We start from the raw sequence: 19,075 nt of genomic DNA, 5'->3' as shown, positions 1-19,075 counted from the left end.
AAACTACACTTCAGTGAATTATATTCTGTCTTGACAATCATATTGTAATAGAACTTGCTTGCTTTAATCAAAGTTATATTGCTGTTTTTTTTTTTTACCAATGCAGCGGCTATATTCAAAACCCTCCTTCACACATTGGAGAATTGATAGTTTTCTGCCAAATCATTACACTGGCGAGCTATGTATGCTGTCAGGAAATGAAGTCCAGAGGACAGGCAACATAGGAACCAGGACATTTTGGACAACAAACGTTGCTTTTTAGCAGCCAACCCCTGAATGTTGGATCTTGGCGCATTCTTCAACAAAACAGCAAGTAGAATTCCCAATACACTTAAAATGTAATTCCCATGTGTCGATACTTATTTGACTCGTGTTTGAAGCTGTTCAGGACGGCCACATTGGAAGGCGGGTGAAAGAGACGGTCATCATAGAAAGGGAGGATATTGTTTAAAATGGGGACAACTGCGAGCATTTTCTGTCCGGGAGTTCGAAAGCAATTTGAACGTAGTTCTGATGTAGAGATATTTAAACTGGCCCCTTCGTCTCAACAACAGGTTTCCTGTGATGGACGACCTATCTGACGCAAAACTTGCAAGACTTTGTAGCAAACTAAAATGAATGGAAACAAATCGATGCCTGCAAGGTAAGAGAAGTAAATACGAATAATATTGGAAAAAGGTTGGTAGTGATTTAAAATGTACATATTTTGTAGTTAATAGGCTGAAACACACAAAACCACCAGCATGATAATCATAAAAGCTGTCTATTACGGCACATGCCTCCAACAGGCATTGGTATTAAATCACCACCTCCAACAGATCCACGGTCCATTAAACATAAACATTACACATGCTGTGGTTATTACAGAAAACTACCCTTTCAAAATGCCTTAACTCCATAAATGCAGACGTCAGAACTTGACAAACCTCGACAGTTTTTTCCATCCACTGAAATCTCAAATCCAGCGTTGCACACACAATGGAAGCTGCCCACAGTGTTCACGCAGCGGCCGTTGTTGCAGATACGACCGTTGGCCACACACTCGTCCAGATCTGGCGGACACAAACACGTAGCACAGTAAACACATACATCCTCTTAAAGGTGTGTGCACATGTGTGTGTCTGTGTGTGTGTGTGTATGCGTAACCTCGGCACTCTGTCCTGGTTGAAGTCGTCTGGAATCCAGCGGGACACTGACAGATGTACGACCCAGGGGTGTTCACGCAATCTCCGTGTGCACACGGGCTTCTCTCGCATTCGTCATCATCTGGGGGACAAACGTAAAGCTCACAAACCTTCTTCACCTTTGTGCGCCTCCAGTTTAATGCTTGAGAAACTTGCTCCTCGCTCACTTACCGAAGCAATCGCCTCTATCGTTCAACCTGAAGCCCATGTTGCACTCGCAGCGGTAATCGGTGCCTGGCTTGGGGATACACCTGCCATTCTGGCAGAGGTTACGGTAGGCCTGGCACATGTTGGTGATGTTCTGGGTTTGGATAATACCTGACAAAAACATTCGCACAAATAAAATACAATGAGAAATACTGTTTCTTTTTTTTGTCTTGTTTTACATTTTTCGGATAATTGGTCAACCGAAATGAACCGTACCATATGTCTGAACAAAGTGGGAAAGGAAACGTAATATCTCAACTGCTTGCAAAAGTAAATTGGCATTTCATAAGCACGTAGACTTGCATTGCCAGATGCACTAAAGTCACTATGATTATAATTAAGGCAAAAATTAAGGTTTGAATTTCTGAAGAGAAGCCTAAACTTTTCCAAGCGCCCTTGTAAAATGTTGTAAAATGCTGTTGCGGAGGATTTTGCCTAAATAAACTCTTGACATGGTCCGGACTTGTCAGAAGCGTTTCTTTTTCCGCTTATATACTTTTACCAATACCCAAATGAAACGAGCAGCCTTACGTCAGTGCACAATTAGAGTCTTAGTAAAAGTAAGCATCGTTAACATGTCGCTCATTAGCTGGAGGGTGTGTGTTGTGATTGCTCAAAACTGGAATTTTGAACATGGCAACAGAAGACCAATGGGTGTGGAGCAGGGTGATCAATTATTCTTCCCAAGGGGCCACATGAGAAACAGAGACTGTTGAGGAGGGCCGGACCAACAGACTGAACTCAGTCCTGCTCTATATTGCTCCACCTCTTTATAAAAAGTAAATTGTATGGTTCTGATAAAGTGGTAAGAGTAAATATTATGACCAGTGGTGGAATGTAACTAAGTATATTTGCTTAAGTACTGTACAAAGTCAAGGTACTTTACTTGAGTATTTCCATTTTTTTCAACTTTGTACTTCCACTCCACTACATCTCAGGGGGAAATATTGTACTCTTTACTCCACTACATTTGTCTGGCAGCTTTAGTTACTTTGCACATTATCATTTTTCAAACCTTTCCTAACTACCCAAACTGAACAACAGAGTACAAAGGAGTTCAAATGAACTCCACCTGAAACATCTGCAGCAGGAATAATGATCCAAACTAATATACATTTATAATATCCATATATAATCGTACCAAACAAATATACATTTATAATATCCACATATCATCGTACCAAACAAATATACATTTATAATATCCATATATCATCGTACCAAACAAATATACATTTATAATATCCATATATCATCGTACAACACTGACAGGGATCATGTTTCTGATAAATTAGTACTTTAATCACTATTGTTTGTAGTCCAATGAGCTAATTTTCAGTTTTTCCGTTCAGTGAACGAGTGACTGAAGTCAGGTTGAATGTGTGAGGTGAGAAGTGAAGGACAGCTGACAGGTGATCGTCAGTGAAAGAGGATCTGGATTGCTAAACTTTATCACGGAGAATGTTTGTTCACATATGGAGGTCGATCCAAAGAGAACCAACATCTCCTGAGCATGTTGCTTTTGCAGCTTAGCTAGCAAAGCCTCAGAGGTCCGTGTCCGCTCTGCATCGCCAACACATCCCAGGTAGCCAAAATGACGTGGCTGAGACTCTAGGGATGAGTTACGCACACATCCACGAACGTACTAACGTACGGAAATTGAGATGAAATACAGCAGCAGTCGCCTTCAAAATAAAAGCAACGCAGCTGTATTCCGTGCATGATGTACAATTATTTACGTTTTATTCCTAATTTCCCATTGACGTCCTGCGGGCCGGTCGGTGACAGCCAACGGGCCGGATATGGCCCGCGGGCCGTACAATACATGTACACGTTGTGAACCAAATAAAAGCAGAAAGTAGGAGCGTACCTGGTGGAGGTTGTAACGGTTGTTGTCCTGGAAATGGAAATTGTCCTGTATTTTGTCCATAAAATGGATATTGTGGAATTTGTCCAGGATTCTGACCATTGCCAGGGCCCTGGATGGGAATTCGACCAGGAAACACTCCAGGTCCCTGGCCAGGACCTTGCCCAGGACCTTGCCCAGGACCTTGCCCAAGAGTTTGACCAGGATATGGAACTGGGTAGATGCCTGGAAAGTCAGGACTCCCTGGGACACGACCAGGTATCGGCCCTCCACCGTTCCCATTGGGTATCTGGAAGCACAGTTTCTGGTACTCATCTAAAATGAGCACATGTGGAAAAACAACAGGAGGTTAGCTCTGTGTTGTTGAGGAGTTGAGACACAGAGATGAGAACAAGAAATTGAAAGCCATGTGATGGTGAGTGACCCCACCTGCTCCACGAATGGGGCACATTTCAGGGGTGGATCCAAGAGACCAGCAGCGTCCATTATCACAGCAGCACTGCATTTTGGTCAACAGCTGCGAGTTTTGGTTGGCGCAGCGCCCGTTCAGCAGGCTCGTGAAGCAATACCCACCTCGAGAATCTGTGGGAAACATCACAGCATGAAGTTGACTTAACCGTGCTGTATGGAATATGGCATGTGTTGTCGTCATGTTGAGCATATTGGCACAAGAACAATCACAACGTGGCGGTTGATGCGTCAGATTTTCCATCATTTGGAAGCCAATAGTCATCACTTCCTATTTATGAGAACCTTTCCTACATCCTGCAGTTTCTGGCACTCGGGTTCTCTATTAAGATAAATATATCACGTCTTGTTTCACACCCAGCGTATTCACATGGAGAAACTGACAGGCGACACGACTGATTGCTTGGCTACATTTGACAAGATGTCAGGCGAGCGTCGAGTCGGTTGACAGAAAAACAGTTGTGCGCTTCAGGGGTCGGAGTAGACGTTGCTGCATGGGAAACAAACTAAAATGTTTGGCACAACAGTTTTCTGGAGCAAAAGACTCAGACATTCCTTTCTTGCAAACATCCTCTCCTGGGGGGGTAATCTGAGCGTGGGTTTGCATATGTTTGTGTGCGAATGCATGTGTGTATACGTGCACGTGAGAGTATGTGCGTGTACATCTAATGGTCTATTCTGATCCAAATTCCTTCCTGGTCTGTTTTGGGTCAAACTGAGCTGAACTTGCGAGCTTAACAGGCTTCTCTGGTGATCGCGTGTGCTTATGTGTGCGTGCGAGACTGCTATCAACCTCCCAGCATGCACATACTGATAGAAAAACACACACACACACACACACTGTAATGTCAAACAGCAAAGTCACCTGCGCACGAGAGGAGTTCACTTTACTTCTCTCGTCATGTCTCCTCCTCAGTTTAAAGAGAATATAGCTCATTGTTGTGGAACTAGAAACAAGTGACTACTGACCTAAATTCTACCAGCTGGAACGTTGGACAGATTTCAGTTCTTCCTGCCCGGCATAAAGGGGGAAGAACCAAAATAGGGTGGAAAAAGGAAAGCACCTTCTTTTCTCAACTGCTTCGTCTCGTATTTCATCTATCATAGTGACAACGAACCAAAGCAAATACGAAGCAGACGATTATCCTTCGGAGAGGTTTGCAGCCAGTGGGACAGACAGCTCACCTATACACTTGGATCCGTCCGCGGAGGTGTAATATCCTTGGGGACACTTGCAGAAGTAGCTGCCGACAGTATTAGAGCATTCCCCTACACCACAGAGACCTGGAATGTTTGAACACTCGTCCAGATCTACAGAGAGGAGAGGAGGAAATTAACAACAAAAGAAGCTGTCAAGAATCTCTCAAAACATTTCAGATCACTTCCTGTTTGTTAAAAACTGCACAGTAATCACAGTAAACTTTCGATGAAAGCGATTCAGATGAAACGTGAATGCTTTCAAAAGTGACTTGAGCACATGTTGGCAGTGACAATGGAAATAAGGCATTGTCACTGGATATTACATCCAGGGGCCTCTGTAGCTGCTCATCCGTGAGCACCGTTGCACAAAGTCTCTTAAGAAGTACACTGTAACTTATCCCCGTTCAAAATGTCTTTTACACAGTCCAGAAGTTTTCCGGTAATTATTTCTGGGCATAAAATAGCACATATTTTACTCTGCAAATGAGTGCCACAAAAGCCTCACTCGAGTAAAACTTGGTCTGGAAATTGTCATATTCAGGTTTTAATGAGTCAATATTTTACACACGCTAACTGTGGGTCTTTATGTGCCGAGGACTAGAAGTGATGCAGAGTGAGGGCCACTATTTACATTTACTAACTTAAGCTAACATCAGCTACCATAAGCTACTGGTCAGACCAGACCAAGTAAGGTTAAAGCAACAAAACCCTGGAGTGTATTTGTTGCTCATCAACGTTTGGATGAGGCGTTATTTAGACTTTCAAAAGTTACATGGGCTCTCTTTAACACGCGTATAGTGGGGGAAAAGCCTCTTTCAAGCCTCACAATTAAGTGTTAAACAGGATTACTGAGAGAAAGCTGAGTGCTGCTTTGGTTTAATTAAACGTATTTCAAGGGACGGGCAAAGTGGCTTATGTGTGGTCTTTCCCCACAAAGTAATAATCAGAATACCGCAGCCGAGGTGAAGTTAACCACATCTAGACGGATGTGGCTTTTAACTCTACTTTGACATTGTTAGCTGGGAGCTTTTAAAATAATTTATTTTAGCCTACCCTGTCATTCAAGCACACACCGACAGTCAGACATTTCACAGTTTTAATGTGACGGCTGCCAGCTTGATACCTACCGTCACATTTCTGTGAGACCTCATTGAACTTGTGCCCAGCGGGGCATTTACATTCAAAGGATCCCACTGTGTTGATACAGTTTCCTCCTTCACAGATGCCAGGGATGGCCTGGCACTCATCCACATCTGTACATACAAAGCACACAAATGAATTCACATTCTAACACACACACACACACACACACACACACACACACACACACACACACGCACACACACACACACACACACACACACACACACATGGGCACTACAGTACTTACATTACTTAAATGTACAAAACAAGGAAAATTATAAAGAAATGATAAAAAAAATGAACTCAGCGGCAAGAGGGCAACACACACACAGACTAACATTAACACAGAAATCTGCACACGTTGGGATGTGCCTGGATAGAAACTGGGTCTGTTTTAAGAGTCTGGCTCTGACCTTCCTGCAATCAAGTGAGTGACAAGGGAAAAGAGAGAGAGAGAGAGAGAGAGAGAGAGAGAGAGAGAGAGAGAGAGAGAGAGAGAGAGAGAGAGAGAGAGAGAGAGAGAGAGAGAGAGAGAAAGGAATGTCTCCTGCAAGAGGAACAGAAATCAAAGCCAGTAGACCACGGAAGAGATAGAAATATAGAAAATACAGGTCTACAGTTAGACAGAAGGTAATAGCTGTGATCACATACAAAGACTAACATGAAGATGTACTTCCAAAGGAGGGACACTCTATCAATCGATCCATCCAACAGCTTTTGGGAGAAAAAAAAAAATTAAATTCTTTGACTTTGTGAGTTGCGTTGATGAAAGTAATGAAAGTAATTTAATGGATTTTGACGGAATAAAATGTAGCTGAAAACCTCCAGGAGGCTGTGACCTGATGCAGTCTCAGAGCACTCCATGTTGCTCTGGGTCCTGGCTCAGGTCCGCCTCCCCTGCAGAGGTCTGGAGCAGACAGGCAGAGGGCCGTCTTACCATAAATGAGCTCTCCCACGTGGCACCGCCACTGACCCGTGTTACTGACTCTGACAGTCCCGCCACAGCGGGTGTCTGCGGGCATTCCATACACATGTGGGAGGCACTGCCACCCACCCCAATTTAACCCAATTATAACTAATCCTCTGGAAAGGGGTGATGGGCAGGGACGAGGGGACGACAGAGGGAGAGGGGCGAAGGCAGACAAAGAGGGAGAAGGAGTTAAAACGGCAGAGAGGATAGAAGCAGCACTTCACCTGAGGAAGGAGGGGGAGGGAGGGTGACAGAGAGACAAAAAACTGACAGAAACGGAAAAAGAGACAGAGATGATGACTTTACCTTGGCACGCCCCGGTGCGGTGGTTTGGTATGAACCCTCTGCGGCAGGGTTGAGGCTGGGCTGGGCACATCTCACAGGGGTGACCCCACGCCCGTCCCACTGTGGCACAGCACAAAGTCTTTGTGCACACAATGCCTGTGAGCTGGCCCTGACACATCTGGTTATGCACCGAGGCGAAGCACGGCCCAGTGCGGTAGTCTGCAGAGGCAAAGCAAGAGTATGTTTTGGTGGACACTTAAATTAGTTTCTTTAGTTCCAGTACAAACGCAATGCAAAACAGCAACGTTTTGGTTGCCAGTCTTACATGTAAAAAGGAAGATAAATTTTGGTTGAATTAAAAAAAGTACACCACTAAATTTGTCAAATACTTCAACCAAAATTGTGACAAAGAAAGCTTAAATTTATAATCCTGAAAAACCTAGAACCTGAACTTGATTCTGTGAGTGAATGATTGTGAAATTACACAAACAGAAACGCTCAAACTGAATGCAATTTTGCATGACATTCACAACTCCCTTCCACTGTATGTGATGAAAGGGTTGCAGAGCGGACAGTAACACACTCCATAAAGAATGCTTTGTCTGTTCCTGGCATTTTAATCGGTCTGGCTCTCAGGTACATTGTACGTGCATGAGTGTGTGTGTGTGTGTGTGTGTGTGTGTGTGTGTGTGTGTGTGTGTGATAGAGAAAAGCAGAGATAGGGAAAGGGTCTGGAAAACCTTTTAAAGTTGTGTGGGCAGATGTGGAGAGTAAAACACACAAGCTAGAATAAACAGAGGCAATGAAAAATCAGTCTGGTGCACACGATATATGATCATCAGTTCTTTAGTTGCCTGTATTGTGTTTGAAGGCAATATCACAAATTCACCATGGAGTGTGCTGCTTTTTCTCATTTTTCTAGTCATACACAATCTATGGAATTGATCATCCCTCAGGCCAGCAGGGGCTGATTGACAGGGCATGTCTGCGGAGTACAGTGGGTGATTTTGGCCGCCAGCAACAGCAGCCGAGAATTACAGACTAAATAGCTTATAATAAATATGAGCTCAAGTGTGTAAAGAAAGTCCCAGCGTCAAGATTCTTCACCTCACCTCCCCTTCAAACTGGTTTATTCCTCATTCCCTTGATCCCATTGCTTGCATGCATCTAACCCCTCACTTCATCCTCTCTCCAAACACCACTCCTTCGCTGCAAACTCCCCACGGATTGAACAAAATCACTGAATCTTATCAGGTGAGGATTTGGAAGATGGCGAAACAGAGATAGGTACGGAAAGAAAGAGAGAGTGAAAAACTCATCCCTCCCAAAAGAATCTGGCCGAGATCCAGGAGCAAAAATCATTTCCACATTTCACGGCAGACAACAGACGGCGAGAGGAAAGAGGGAGACCAGTTCCAACAGTGCAGTCGTTTAAAACAAACGAGACATTGTGCGTTTCCCGTGTGGCCCAGCCCAGATCCGTCACGTGCACCACAGCCTCCACGGTCTCTCTGCCTGTGGCACCAGCGCTGTGTGAAACACAACTGGGTCATCTCTCCTGCTCTTTCCCACTCACTCCTGCTCTGGCTCAACTGAGGACCAAATGCTTTTAATCTTTCATCTACTTCTCTGTTCACCCAGCAGAGGAATGTAACTAAGGACATTTAAGTTGAGGTACTAGGACTTTACTTGATTATTTCCATTTTGTGCAACCTCTACACCAGGGAAGCTAGTACTTGCTATTGTAACAGAACAATAAAAATATCGTCCAAGAACAACAAGTTTGTCATAGCACCAGCTGGAACATTTCAGGAATAGTTTAACATTTTGGGAAATACAAGGGTTAGATGAGAAGATTGATTGTCCTGCACAAAGGCCCCTGTTGTTTTTACAGTTCAGTTTTTCTACGGCTTAAACAAACAAGGTGAAACATGCTAATTAGTGAACTTTAGTGGTGCAGGTCAGCAGGCAGGTCAGTTACTTTAAGAGAGAGCCATGCTAGTTGGTACTAAACTGAGCTTTATATTCAACAGACAGATATGAGAGTGATATCATTCTCCTTGATCTCTATGTAAGAAAGCTAATGATTGCATCGCCAAAAACTATTCCTTTAAAAATCGATCAACCTACATACACGACATAATCATAAACAAGTCATCAGCGAGAAGATTGGCTATGTCTATATAATTATTCATAATGTTTGTCATCAGTACCACCGGGTCGGATTACGCGCAAAATCAGATGCAATCATGCAGGTTCACAAGTAAGTCAAGTGGGGCCTCCGGCAGTGACCAGCCCACCGCGGACAGACCCAGATATACGACTACGCAGTCGGAAGCTCCGGCGGGAGGAGGAGAGCCCCGTAGCAGCGTCTCCTTTTCCTGCCAGGAGCAGAGCTTTGCCTCGTTGCTCTGACACCACGCTGCTGGAGAAAAAGGAGGCACGGGAGAACCAGAACCAGGACTGAGTGGCAGATTGTCAGATCCTGTTGCATTCAAATTTGAGGTTTTCTAAAGGGACACTGGTGGTGGGAAACACCACCACTTTCATCCACAGGGACCCCCCAAAATGAAAGTTCCTTGTATTAACTTTAAGCAAAACTTTTCTGCAGACAACAAACCAGTTGCCAGGTATCGTCTGTATTTACTTAAAGCCTACAATATGTGCCTTACCTACAACAACAAAGCAATACACCGTATAGGAAAAAGCAATTACAGGAGCTATGGAAAGTTCTTACATGGCGCCCGAATAAGTACAGCAGACTGTGTAAAGAACTCAAGTTTCTCTTCTCATCAGATTAAGGTTTATGTGTTATTACAGTCGAGCTGCCACACATAATCCATCTGACATAATACCTGCTCATTACAGCTGTTAGTGGAGGAGAGCAAACACTAAAAACACAAAGATCTGAGCATGAAAGAATGCAAATACAAGTGCAGCACTTAAACAGTCAGCTGAGGTAAACAGGGAGAGGCGGACAGCTGTATGGGGAAAGTGTTGTCATTTCATCTGTCATCTCACTGTCTCTCTGTGAACTGCATACATCTGGGGGATACACCCATGTCCTGTACATCTGGGAGCAATCGCATATGTTCTCACACACACACACACACACACACACACACACACACAGAATCTAAGCCAATGTCCCAGCCCCTCATCCGCAGTCTAGCCAGAGATGATCTCAACAGACCAAAACTTAGAAAAATGCCGCTCTTGTTTTTGCTTAACTACTTCTGGAAACATGTTTGCACATCATGGTAGCTGCTTCAGTAAACATGCATCTCAATATGGGAGCAGATTTCTCTGCACAGACAATTTCATGTCTGTGCAGAGGTTCAGTTCATTTTGGAACAAAACAGAAATGCTGGCTTCCTCAATGATCGGTGAGTTTATGCACAGCAACAGTTCGGTGTAAACAGGAGGGAAGCCCGCAGGGAAGTTGGTTGAAAGAGTTTCCTGGATTAACTCCAAAATGTTTGTACACAGACGCACACAAAAATCCATCTCGCTTTTCCATATCCACCCTTCTCCAATCTACCTCCTTGCAGATGGTGTTCACAGCATCCTTACATGCCTTAGCACAAAGAATTTGTGCACATGCATCCGTGTGTGCATGTTTGCGTGTGTTTCCACGCATGTGCTATGGGGTCTTATATCTGGGTGGGGCCTTCCCTATTGGCCCGTCAGCAGATTTCTCCATCCTCCCAGTACTAACAAGTTGAGCGTGCACTCAACGACACACAGTTGGTTATCTATCCACTGAGGTTTGTATTGGGCTAGAACAGAGCCTGATAGGGGAAAGTCAGTGAGGCATTAAGAGACAAGAGAGCCCCTCAGCTGACTGACCGGCTTCCCTGTGTAATCCGACTGCTGACTTATCGACTGTGCAACTCACGTGTTACCACTTTTCAGGCCAGTCTTTCACCACCATCCCATGTGAACTCCATGGCGTCACACCGAATGCTCGGCTTTATTGCTCCGTAGCTAAACGACTCTGCAGCAGGAGCAGAGAGGCCTGCGTGCGATCAGCAGCAGCGAGCTGGATCTCACCAATCCCACATTCCGACCTAAATCACATTTATAACCAACAAAGAACACGTTGATGTACCAGGCTGCACTTTCACTGCAGTCAGCTGTGCCTGGTGGTGGGACCACTGGTCAGCAGATCGCCAGTCATTTGGAGCAGCACACAGCTCAAAGTCACGCAGCTCCGCAGTGGTGGTGTGTTCACGCTGAGCCCTGATTGCACCAGGATCTTTCCACATCCAAGACAACCCCCCGATTGCAGCTACTTCTCCCCCTGGTCAGATCACGTGTTTGTGGAAACCCTTGTGTTTTTGTTAATGTGATAAGATCAGGCCATAATGGGGCACGGTTCTGTAAATTGCATTAAAAACAGTGTGGGGTCGTGCATGTGCGCATGGATATGTGTACACATGTACTCTATGCATGTGCTTGTGTTTGTGTGAGAGCACAATGGCTTTCTCTTGGGAGGTGATGGATACTAGCCAAGGAAATTCCAACGAAAGTAACCGAACCCAAAATGCCACTGTATCCGTTGGCCTACTTTCACCACCTTTCTTGGTGCAACCAAATGCAAGATAAAGGACCAAATGACTGATCAATTGACAAGGCTGCAAATACTGATTATTTAGCTGTAGTTGATAACGGTCAAAGTCAACAAAATGTGTCGTAAATAAAGCCCATCACAAGTGCCCAAAGACAAACAAGATATCTTCAAATAGCTTCAAAACCCAAAAATATTTAATGAATGATCATACAAAACAGATAAAGCAGCAGATCCTCACTTTTGAGAACCTCTATAGATATATTCAGCACAATGAACTGTGTAGATGACTGATAGAAGACAGAAGCTGTTCCCAGACACACACAAACACACACACACACACACACACACACAACAAAAAGTCTGCCTGTTTCAATCATAGAACAACACTATCACTATAGCAGACAAGAAACGACCATTCATAAAGCAGCAGACTGTGAGTGGCCAGTTTGCATGCTTGTCACCTTACAAGACAAACTATGTGGTCATATCTTTTGCCCGGACACTATTTATTCATCACAAATACAACACAAGACACAACAGCAGCGTTTCGCAGAGATTTCTTATGTTCCCTGAAAAGTATGAACTAGAATCCAGAAGAGACTGTGTGCTGATTTTGAATTCCTCCACAGTCTCACAAGCTCTTTGGCCAAGCTTCCACAGGAAAGAGTGGAAACCAAAGTCACAACATGTAGAAGTGTGCTTCAGCAGATAAGACCTGGCACTAACCCGCCCGGCAACCAGATAGAGTCTTATTAGCTGCAGGGTGGAAGAAAACACTGAAGTAAAGTAAAGGACCAATCCTCATTAGGAAGCATGGCCTCATTAAAAGGGACGTTACTAATTAGGAGCTCTGCTGCCAATCCAAATATTAGCTTTACACGGTCACATCTTTGACTTCTCCAGGTCATCACAGCCACAGACCCCAAGCACAGACACAGCGTAGGCTGCTCTCGGTTTACGTGTGCTTGTATACTTTGGAGCCTTTGCTCTCATGTGCAAGAGAGCAACCACAGGAGGTTGGGAGGTCTTCAGTTAACAAACAGTGCATATTTAGAAAGACGTTACATTCCCCAGAGCCTTGTTTGGGAACAGATGTGGAAAATAATTGTAATTTCTGAGCTCAAGCTTGACATGCAAATGTTCCACATCAAACCACATTCCTGGTGCTGGTGGCATGACGAAGCAGGAATTTGACTTGAGTCACAACAACAACAAAACGCTATTCAGCTTCCAGTCACGTTGTCACATAAGCAGCACGTGTGGCTTTAAAGAACACTTCATCAGTGGTGAGTAGTGAATGTAGAGCACAGAGACAGTGTGACGTAAGACGAGTGGGAGAAACACGAAGCAGCGCAAGTGTGGCGCTCATTACCTCTCTCACACTGAGCCCCGGTGAAGCCGTAGGTACACACACATCTGTTGGGAGCCACACACCTTCCTCCATTAAGACAGCCATTTTCACACACCGCTGGAGAAGAAAAGAGAGAAAAACAAACAATGACGACAAAACAAGTAAACAATTCACAGGATATTTGACGGTTTGTATGGGTCTCATTTCTATTGGTTCTGGTCACGAAATAAATTGCAGATATCTGGGAACATGACGACATCGCCAAAAGGAAGTCAGATGGGGAAACAAACAGAGCAGCTATTGATCGGCCCAGCCACAGACAAACTAAGGCACAAATCTAAACCACTTTATTTGGAAGTAAAACCCAGAATGCTGGCAATGATCCTTCATTACACTGGGAAACTGAAAACAGCACACACAACTATAGTAAGTATGCAAGTTGAATCAGGAACATGATCTGCACACAGTAACAGATGTTTAAAAGAGTTTGATTGAAAATGTTACAGTTTAAATTTGTTTTCGCTTCCAAATAAGTCTGAATTTGCATCTGACTGCTCTTGTTTCTTGCCCTGTCACTCTTTGTTCCAGGAATAACATAAGCCTGGCTGGAGATCATGCCTTCAGTCGCGTGTGCATCTGTCCGTCTGTCCACTAAACTCGCATAGTACTGGACCCATCAGCCAGCTTGTTCTATGGAGCAGAGCCGTCTGACTGTCTCAGAGGTAGCAGGTGCTACGCCATGATTGGCCAGTCTGCGGTGGAAGGGGGGGGGGCTTAAAGAAGGGTGACTTGAGTGAGATTCAACTCTTCTTTGTTTGGGAGGAGAGAGGGAGACCCACCTGGCGAGGATCTGCACTCTACTGTGTGTGCTTCTCTAGTTAGCACTAAACTCAGGCTGAAAAGGATCAACTTTAGGAAATGGATGTTATCTGTCTTTCTCTTAAATGAATCTAAGATACTAAAGTTAAAACATGCTGCCAATGTTAAAGTGTGTCACAGCGGCCTTGTTTGTATTTTCAGGATGATCCTTACGTTGACCACAGTGGTTTCCCACGTAGCCTTTCTGGCACTGGCAGTTGTCCTCGGCACAGGTTCCCCCGTTCATACACCGAACGTTACAGTGCTGGACTGTGGGCACAACAACACAAACACACACACACACAGACATTTACACACAGAGCAGTGTTGCGAGTTAAATTCAGAGTACACAAACATGCGCTGCATGTTAGATTTACAACATAAACAGAATGCACTCTAGACTCCAAAGTCATGCTCAGATATAATTTCCTAGAAAGTTATGGTGTGCAAACAAGATGAGCACATTGGGTTGAAGCGCTGAGAGCTCCAAGAAGGGCAACATGGAGGAAATGTTTACTGTGGACGTCTTCCAAAGCACACACACACACACACACACACACACACACACACACACACACACACACGCACACACACACACACACACAACCCAAGAGATGGACCGCTATTTGCAAGATCGTGATTGCAACGTATATATAAATTGCTTGACGCAGTTTCAGGGGATGATTTTTTGGCTTAGTACCTCATATGTTTGTGCCGTGCTAGCTAGTGCTCATTACTCATGATGAGGAAAAGAAAACTTAAGAAAAAAAGATGCAGATGAAAAGATCTGAGCCAATTACAACCTCTTTGATTTTTATCCTAAGGAGGATAAGATATGACAAGACTGCACGTTTTCTGCCATCTATAATCTGTCACTGTTTGTCATTGTTGTTACTGCATGGTGAAATGTTTGTTCTTCAGATTACAGCTTCTTTTAATTAAAACACAATTGTTCTAGGCCGTGCTTTCCGAAACACAATTCTTTCCACATCTTCTCCTATTCACATAAATCATATCATTACTGTGTTTATCCATCGGCCAAATACCAGAGAACGCCTCCATCTATGCACACTATGTTGTAAAACACGTAAAGCTGATGATAGCAAGCTTCAAAGGAGTTCACTCCGTGGGAAAGGGGAGGCGCTGTTTAATGACCTGACTTGGATCCACAGGATGGGGCGATCTGGCCGGTGGGGCAGGTGCACATGTTGGGTCTGGAGCAGAAACCATCTCCACATGTACTCCGACAGATCGCTGCAAAGGAGAACATGACACTTGGTCAAACAACATAACAAACCTCCTTTGACAGGTGAAAGGTAAAATAACACTCCAATGCTGACTTTACGGTGCCAGGATTTGTCTGGATTGTGCGTGAGAGAAAATTCATGTGATGTATCTGTTGCTTGTCAGCCTGTCCCCTGCTGCTTTTGAATTTCAGGTTTGAGTTTCATTTGGTGCAACTTAGGCCATGATCTAAACATCATACTGAACTCTCATCTATAATATTTCAAAACTAAAACAGACCACAGTCCAAATTTGGCCAAACCTTCCTTTTAAACTTCATCATGGCTACATTATAGAAGCCCAATTGGCAACGGCATCGAGCAATTTTCTTCTTTGAGTTTTGTTGCCATAAATGTGTACCAGTGTGTGTTTTTAGTTGGCGCAGGAGGTTTTCGCTCAGTTGTTCTCTTTCCCACAGATTGTTGTTGGCATGGTCCCCTGAACCCAGCTCCCATCAGGTAGAGTCCAGCCACTGACCCCTACTCCCTGAACCCCACTGCTAAACTATGTCATTAGAGCCGCGACAGGCATCCGGCCAGCCGACTCGCCAGACTGAAATCACACAACTCTAGAGCCCCTCAGACCTTCCTGTCTACTGAGGGGGAGAGGGAGAGAGAGGGAGAAGGAGAGAGAGAGGGGGGGAGAGAGATAGAAAGGCGTGGGGAGGAAATACAAAGAGAAAAGAAACCAGAAAAAGAAACCACTGCCAGAACACCAGAGGAAATGGACCAAAATGAATGACCACGTCATCAGCTTATTGCGATCATTAACCCAACTAAACCGTTGCTAATGTCAAATCATAGGGTGATCAAACACCTTTAAATATTTGGTTTGTGCCTCAGTTAAGTCCAATGAATGAGTCCCAATATTTAGGCAAGTGGACAAATATTTGGCATCATATAACAAAAAAAACACACACCTGTAAGACAGGTGAGTCAGAGAACAAAAGATAAATCGCCATCTAGAAAGCTTTTACTGATTGTTTTCATACAATAATCTAATGATAGTTTAAACTGTTATGTAGTTTTTCACCTGTTGCAACTTTGAGCCATCTGAATGCAACAACACTTCTGAAAGTCATCAATGTTCCATTATCTGAAATACAATTTGTTTTTTGACAAACTCACTAAATGAGTGCAATAAGTTACATAAGTTACATATTAAAGTAATATGTATAGTATAGTAATATAGTACAGTGCATTTCAGTCCTGCTGTATTAATTAGATACCGTTAAGACAAAAGATGAATTAATTTGTTATATGCTGCAAATCAATTAAAATAAAGGTTGAGTCTGCAGGATTCCCATTCCTGTTGTTTTCCCGATGAAGTAGAACTTTTTAAGTAATATTACATGCATTCACTTTGCATCCCAGGTGTGTAACACTCTGTGACCGGATGGCTCCAATAAAAAAACAGCAGGGTGCTGGAATCTGAAAATTACAGATGTTCATGAAGAGCTCAAAATTCTACCTGACCTGAATTTAACGCGATACAGGAATAATGGAGGCAATACTCACGAACAATACACTGGTTTCCTCCAGTCAGAGTCTTCCAGCCAGGGCAGCAGTAGGCGTTGTTCCTTGAGCCACACACATTTGGCCTGAGGAAGACGCAGCATCAGAAGGTCAACAACCCAATAACCACTTCAGATCGCTCTCAAGTCAAGTCCATTGTATTCATGAAGACCATCATCACAGAACTGTCTTTGAGGGCTTTACAGGGATTTTTCCCTTCCTTTTTGGTCCTGAATAGGTCAATCTATGAAGTATTTCACAAGAAAAAAATAGTTTTAAGACAATTTATACGGTATTATTTACCCCTGCAATTATCTAGTGACCCCTTAGATTCATCTTGTGACCCACTGTGGGGGCCTCGAACCTTATGACGAGAACCACTGGACTGGTGTTAAGGTGTGTGCTCCTTGCGGGGCTGTTGCTGTAGGGCGCGGCCTGGCATGCCGCATTTGGCACTTTTCTAATACAAAATATTGTTGGTGAGGAAAATATGCGGCACAAGGTGTTTTAAGACATTTCATACACCTGTAAAAAAATAAATAAATAAAAGATTCTATCTGACATGGGCCATCCTGCTACAGGTCTGTAACAGGTCTACTACATGTGTGGATTTGTAAGCTTCGCCTGGGCATGTATTGACCCAGGGCTAAGTGTATATACTGAACAGTGTAACTCCAAACAGATCGAGGTGAAAAATGAAACTTGGTGGATGTCTGGTTACGTCAGCGTGACACAGTATGCGGCCTGTATATGCACTTCCTTCCTCTGGACCCAGATGTTCTGAGAAATGAACTGAAAGCATGTCAAATAAAAACGCCTGTGGAGGATGCTCATTGAGCTGTCTACAGTGTGACCTTCATCAGCTGCTTGCTGTCATCGCTGGACACACAAGTTCTTTCTTTTCTTTTTTCTCTCTCCCCCTCGCTCCGTACATACGCACATACGCACAAAACCTCTCCAGCAGTGGCCCACTGTGTACAGCTGCAGATGTGATTTATCCACAACTGGGGTGTGGTGTTTTTGGCCAGAGGGATTAGACTGTTAGTCTCTCCCTCTTTCTTTCCCTCCCTCTGCCACAGCCACACACGACCAATGGCCTCCTTTGTTTGCATGTAATTGATTATTGCGGTCGGCAGGAATGTGATATTCCTGCCAGTGTCTAATTGCTCCGAATTTCCCATCACATACAGTGTCACTCATGGGTCTCAGCCTGCCTGATTAAAAAAAACAGCGTTTTCTGACCTTCATTGATCATGCAGGAGTTATACAGAAGAACAGACACCTGCTCTAAAACACACGTGAAGAAGCTCATTTAAATTAAAGGTTGAGTGTAAAAAAACAACTGGCAGTGTTAGAAAATAAAAATGTTCCAAAATCGGACCAAAAAGGAGTATCATAGTCACATTACCCTCTGAGGACGTCCGAGCCTCCCCTCCTCTTGGCCCTGCTGGCTCTGGAGTCGATCTGCTTGGTCATCGTCTCGCTGTCCTCGGTGTCCACCACCTCTGCAGTGTCTCCAAGCTCGGTGCAGAGCGACAGCAAGGCCAGCAGAGCCACGGCCAACTGCAGCAGCCGTCCTCTACACTTACTGTCGGGCATATCCACTCTCAAGTGTACACAGCTCCAGTGCTCGGTGGTAAAAAAAATGTATCCTAAACTAGTTTCCCAGCCCCGTCGACCTCTGCAGTCAAAGCTGCAAAACAATACCAAACGAAAAAAAAAGTTCAAAAAAGGTTTGTGAAAGACGCAGAGGAGAGCGCAGGAGATGCTGCGCACAAAAGAAAAACAACTGTGCTCACTCTGAGAGGTGGCTGCTGTGATATCACTTCTTTCATCAATAAGTTATAAAATCATTCAGCTCAAGAATCGCAAAAGCAAAGCATGCAGTGTAGAAATGATCATGTGCAAAATTGCGCACGAGTGAGTCGTTACTTTACCTTGTCTCCCGAACAGGAGATTCGCCTCAGACCCGACAGAGGACTACTTCACTCTCACTTGCAGGTACTGCTAAATATAAGTTTAGAGGAAAACTGCGGAGCAGAAGAAAAGTCACTCAAACCTTTCGCTGAGCTCCTATGAATAGATGCGCATCGTAACTTCTGGAGTCTGCTGGTGCGCATCCAGTTGTGTGTTGACTTTGCGCAGATCAGTTAAAGGAGCTGATGCATTCC

At 44.2% G+C, this 19,075-nt stretch overlaps 1 protein-coding gene across 1 annotated transcript in view; it reads right to left on the bottom strand.

Moving 5' to 3' along the window:
- fbn1 (fibrillin 1) overlaps positions 1-19,075 on the bottom strand; it is a 65,290-nt gene extending 46,215 nt beyond the window's left edge. The window contains exons 1-14 of the mRNA XM_079288874.1: positions 18,842-19,075; positions 18,313-18,597; positions 16,908-16,990; positions 15,262-15,360; positions 14,281-14,376; positions 13,270-13,365; positions 7,346-7,543; positions 6,054-6,179; positions 4,912-5,037; positions 3,688-3,840; positions 3,262-3,573; positions 1,356-1,502; positions 1,147-1,266; positions 927-1,052 (exon numbers count right to left, since the gene is read on the bottom strand). Coding sequence (XP_079145000.1) covers positions 927-1,052; positions 1,147-1,266; positions 1,356-1,502; positions 3,262-3,573; positions 3,688-3,840; positions 4,912-5,037; positions 6,054-6,179; positions 7,346-7,543; positions 13,270-13,365; positions 14,281-14,376; positions 15,262-15,360; positions 16,908-16,990; positions 18,313-18,503 — 1,873 coding nt within the window. The 5' untranslated portion in view covers positions 18,504-18,597; positions 18,842-19,075. The remainder of the gene's footprint in view (positions 1-926; positions 1,053-1,146; positions 1,267-1,355; positions 1,503-3,261; positions 3,574-3,687; positions 3,841-4,911; positions 5,038-6,053; positions 6,180-7,345; positions 7,544-13,269; positions 13,366-14,280; positions 14,377-15,261; positions 15,361-16,907; positions 16,991-18,312; positions 18,598-18,841) is intronic.

This window comes from Melanostigma gelatinosum (genome assembly GCF_949748355.1).
Source record: "Melanostigma gelatinosum genome assembly, chromosome: 2".
Classification (NCBI taxonomy): Eukaryota; Metazoa; Chordata; class Actinopteri; order Perciformes; family Zoarcidae; genus Melanostigma; species Melanostigma gelatinosum.
The sequence above is the reverse complement of the archived record's forward strand: the minus strand, read 5'-3'. Positions and strand labels throughout refer to the sequence as shown.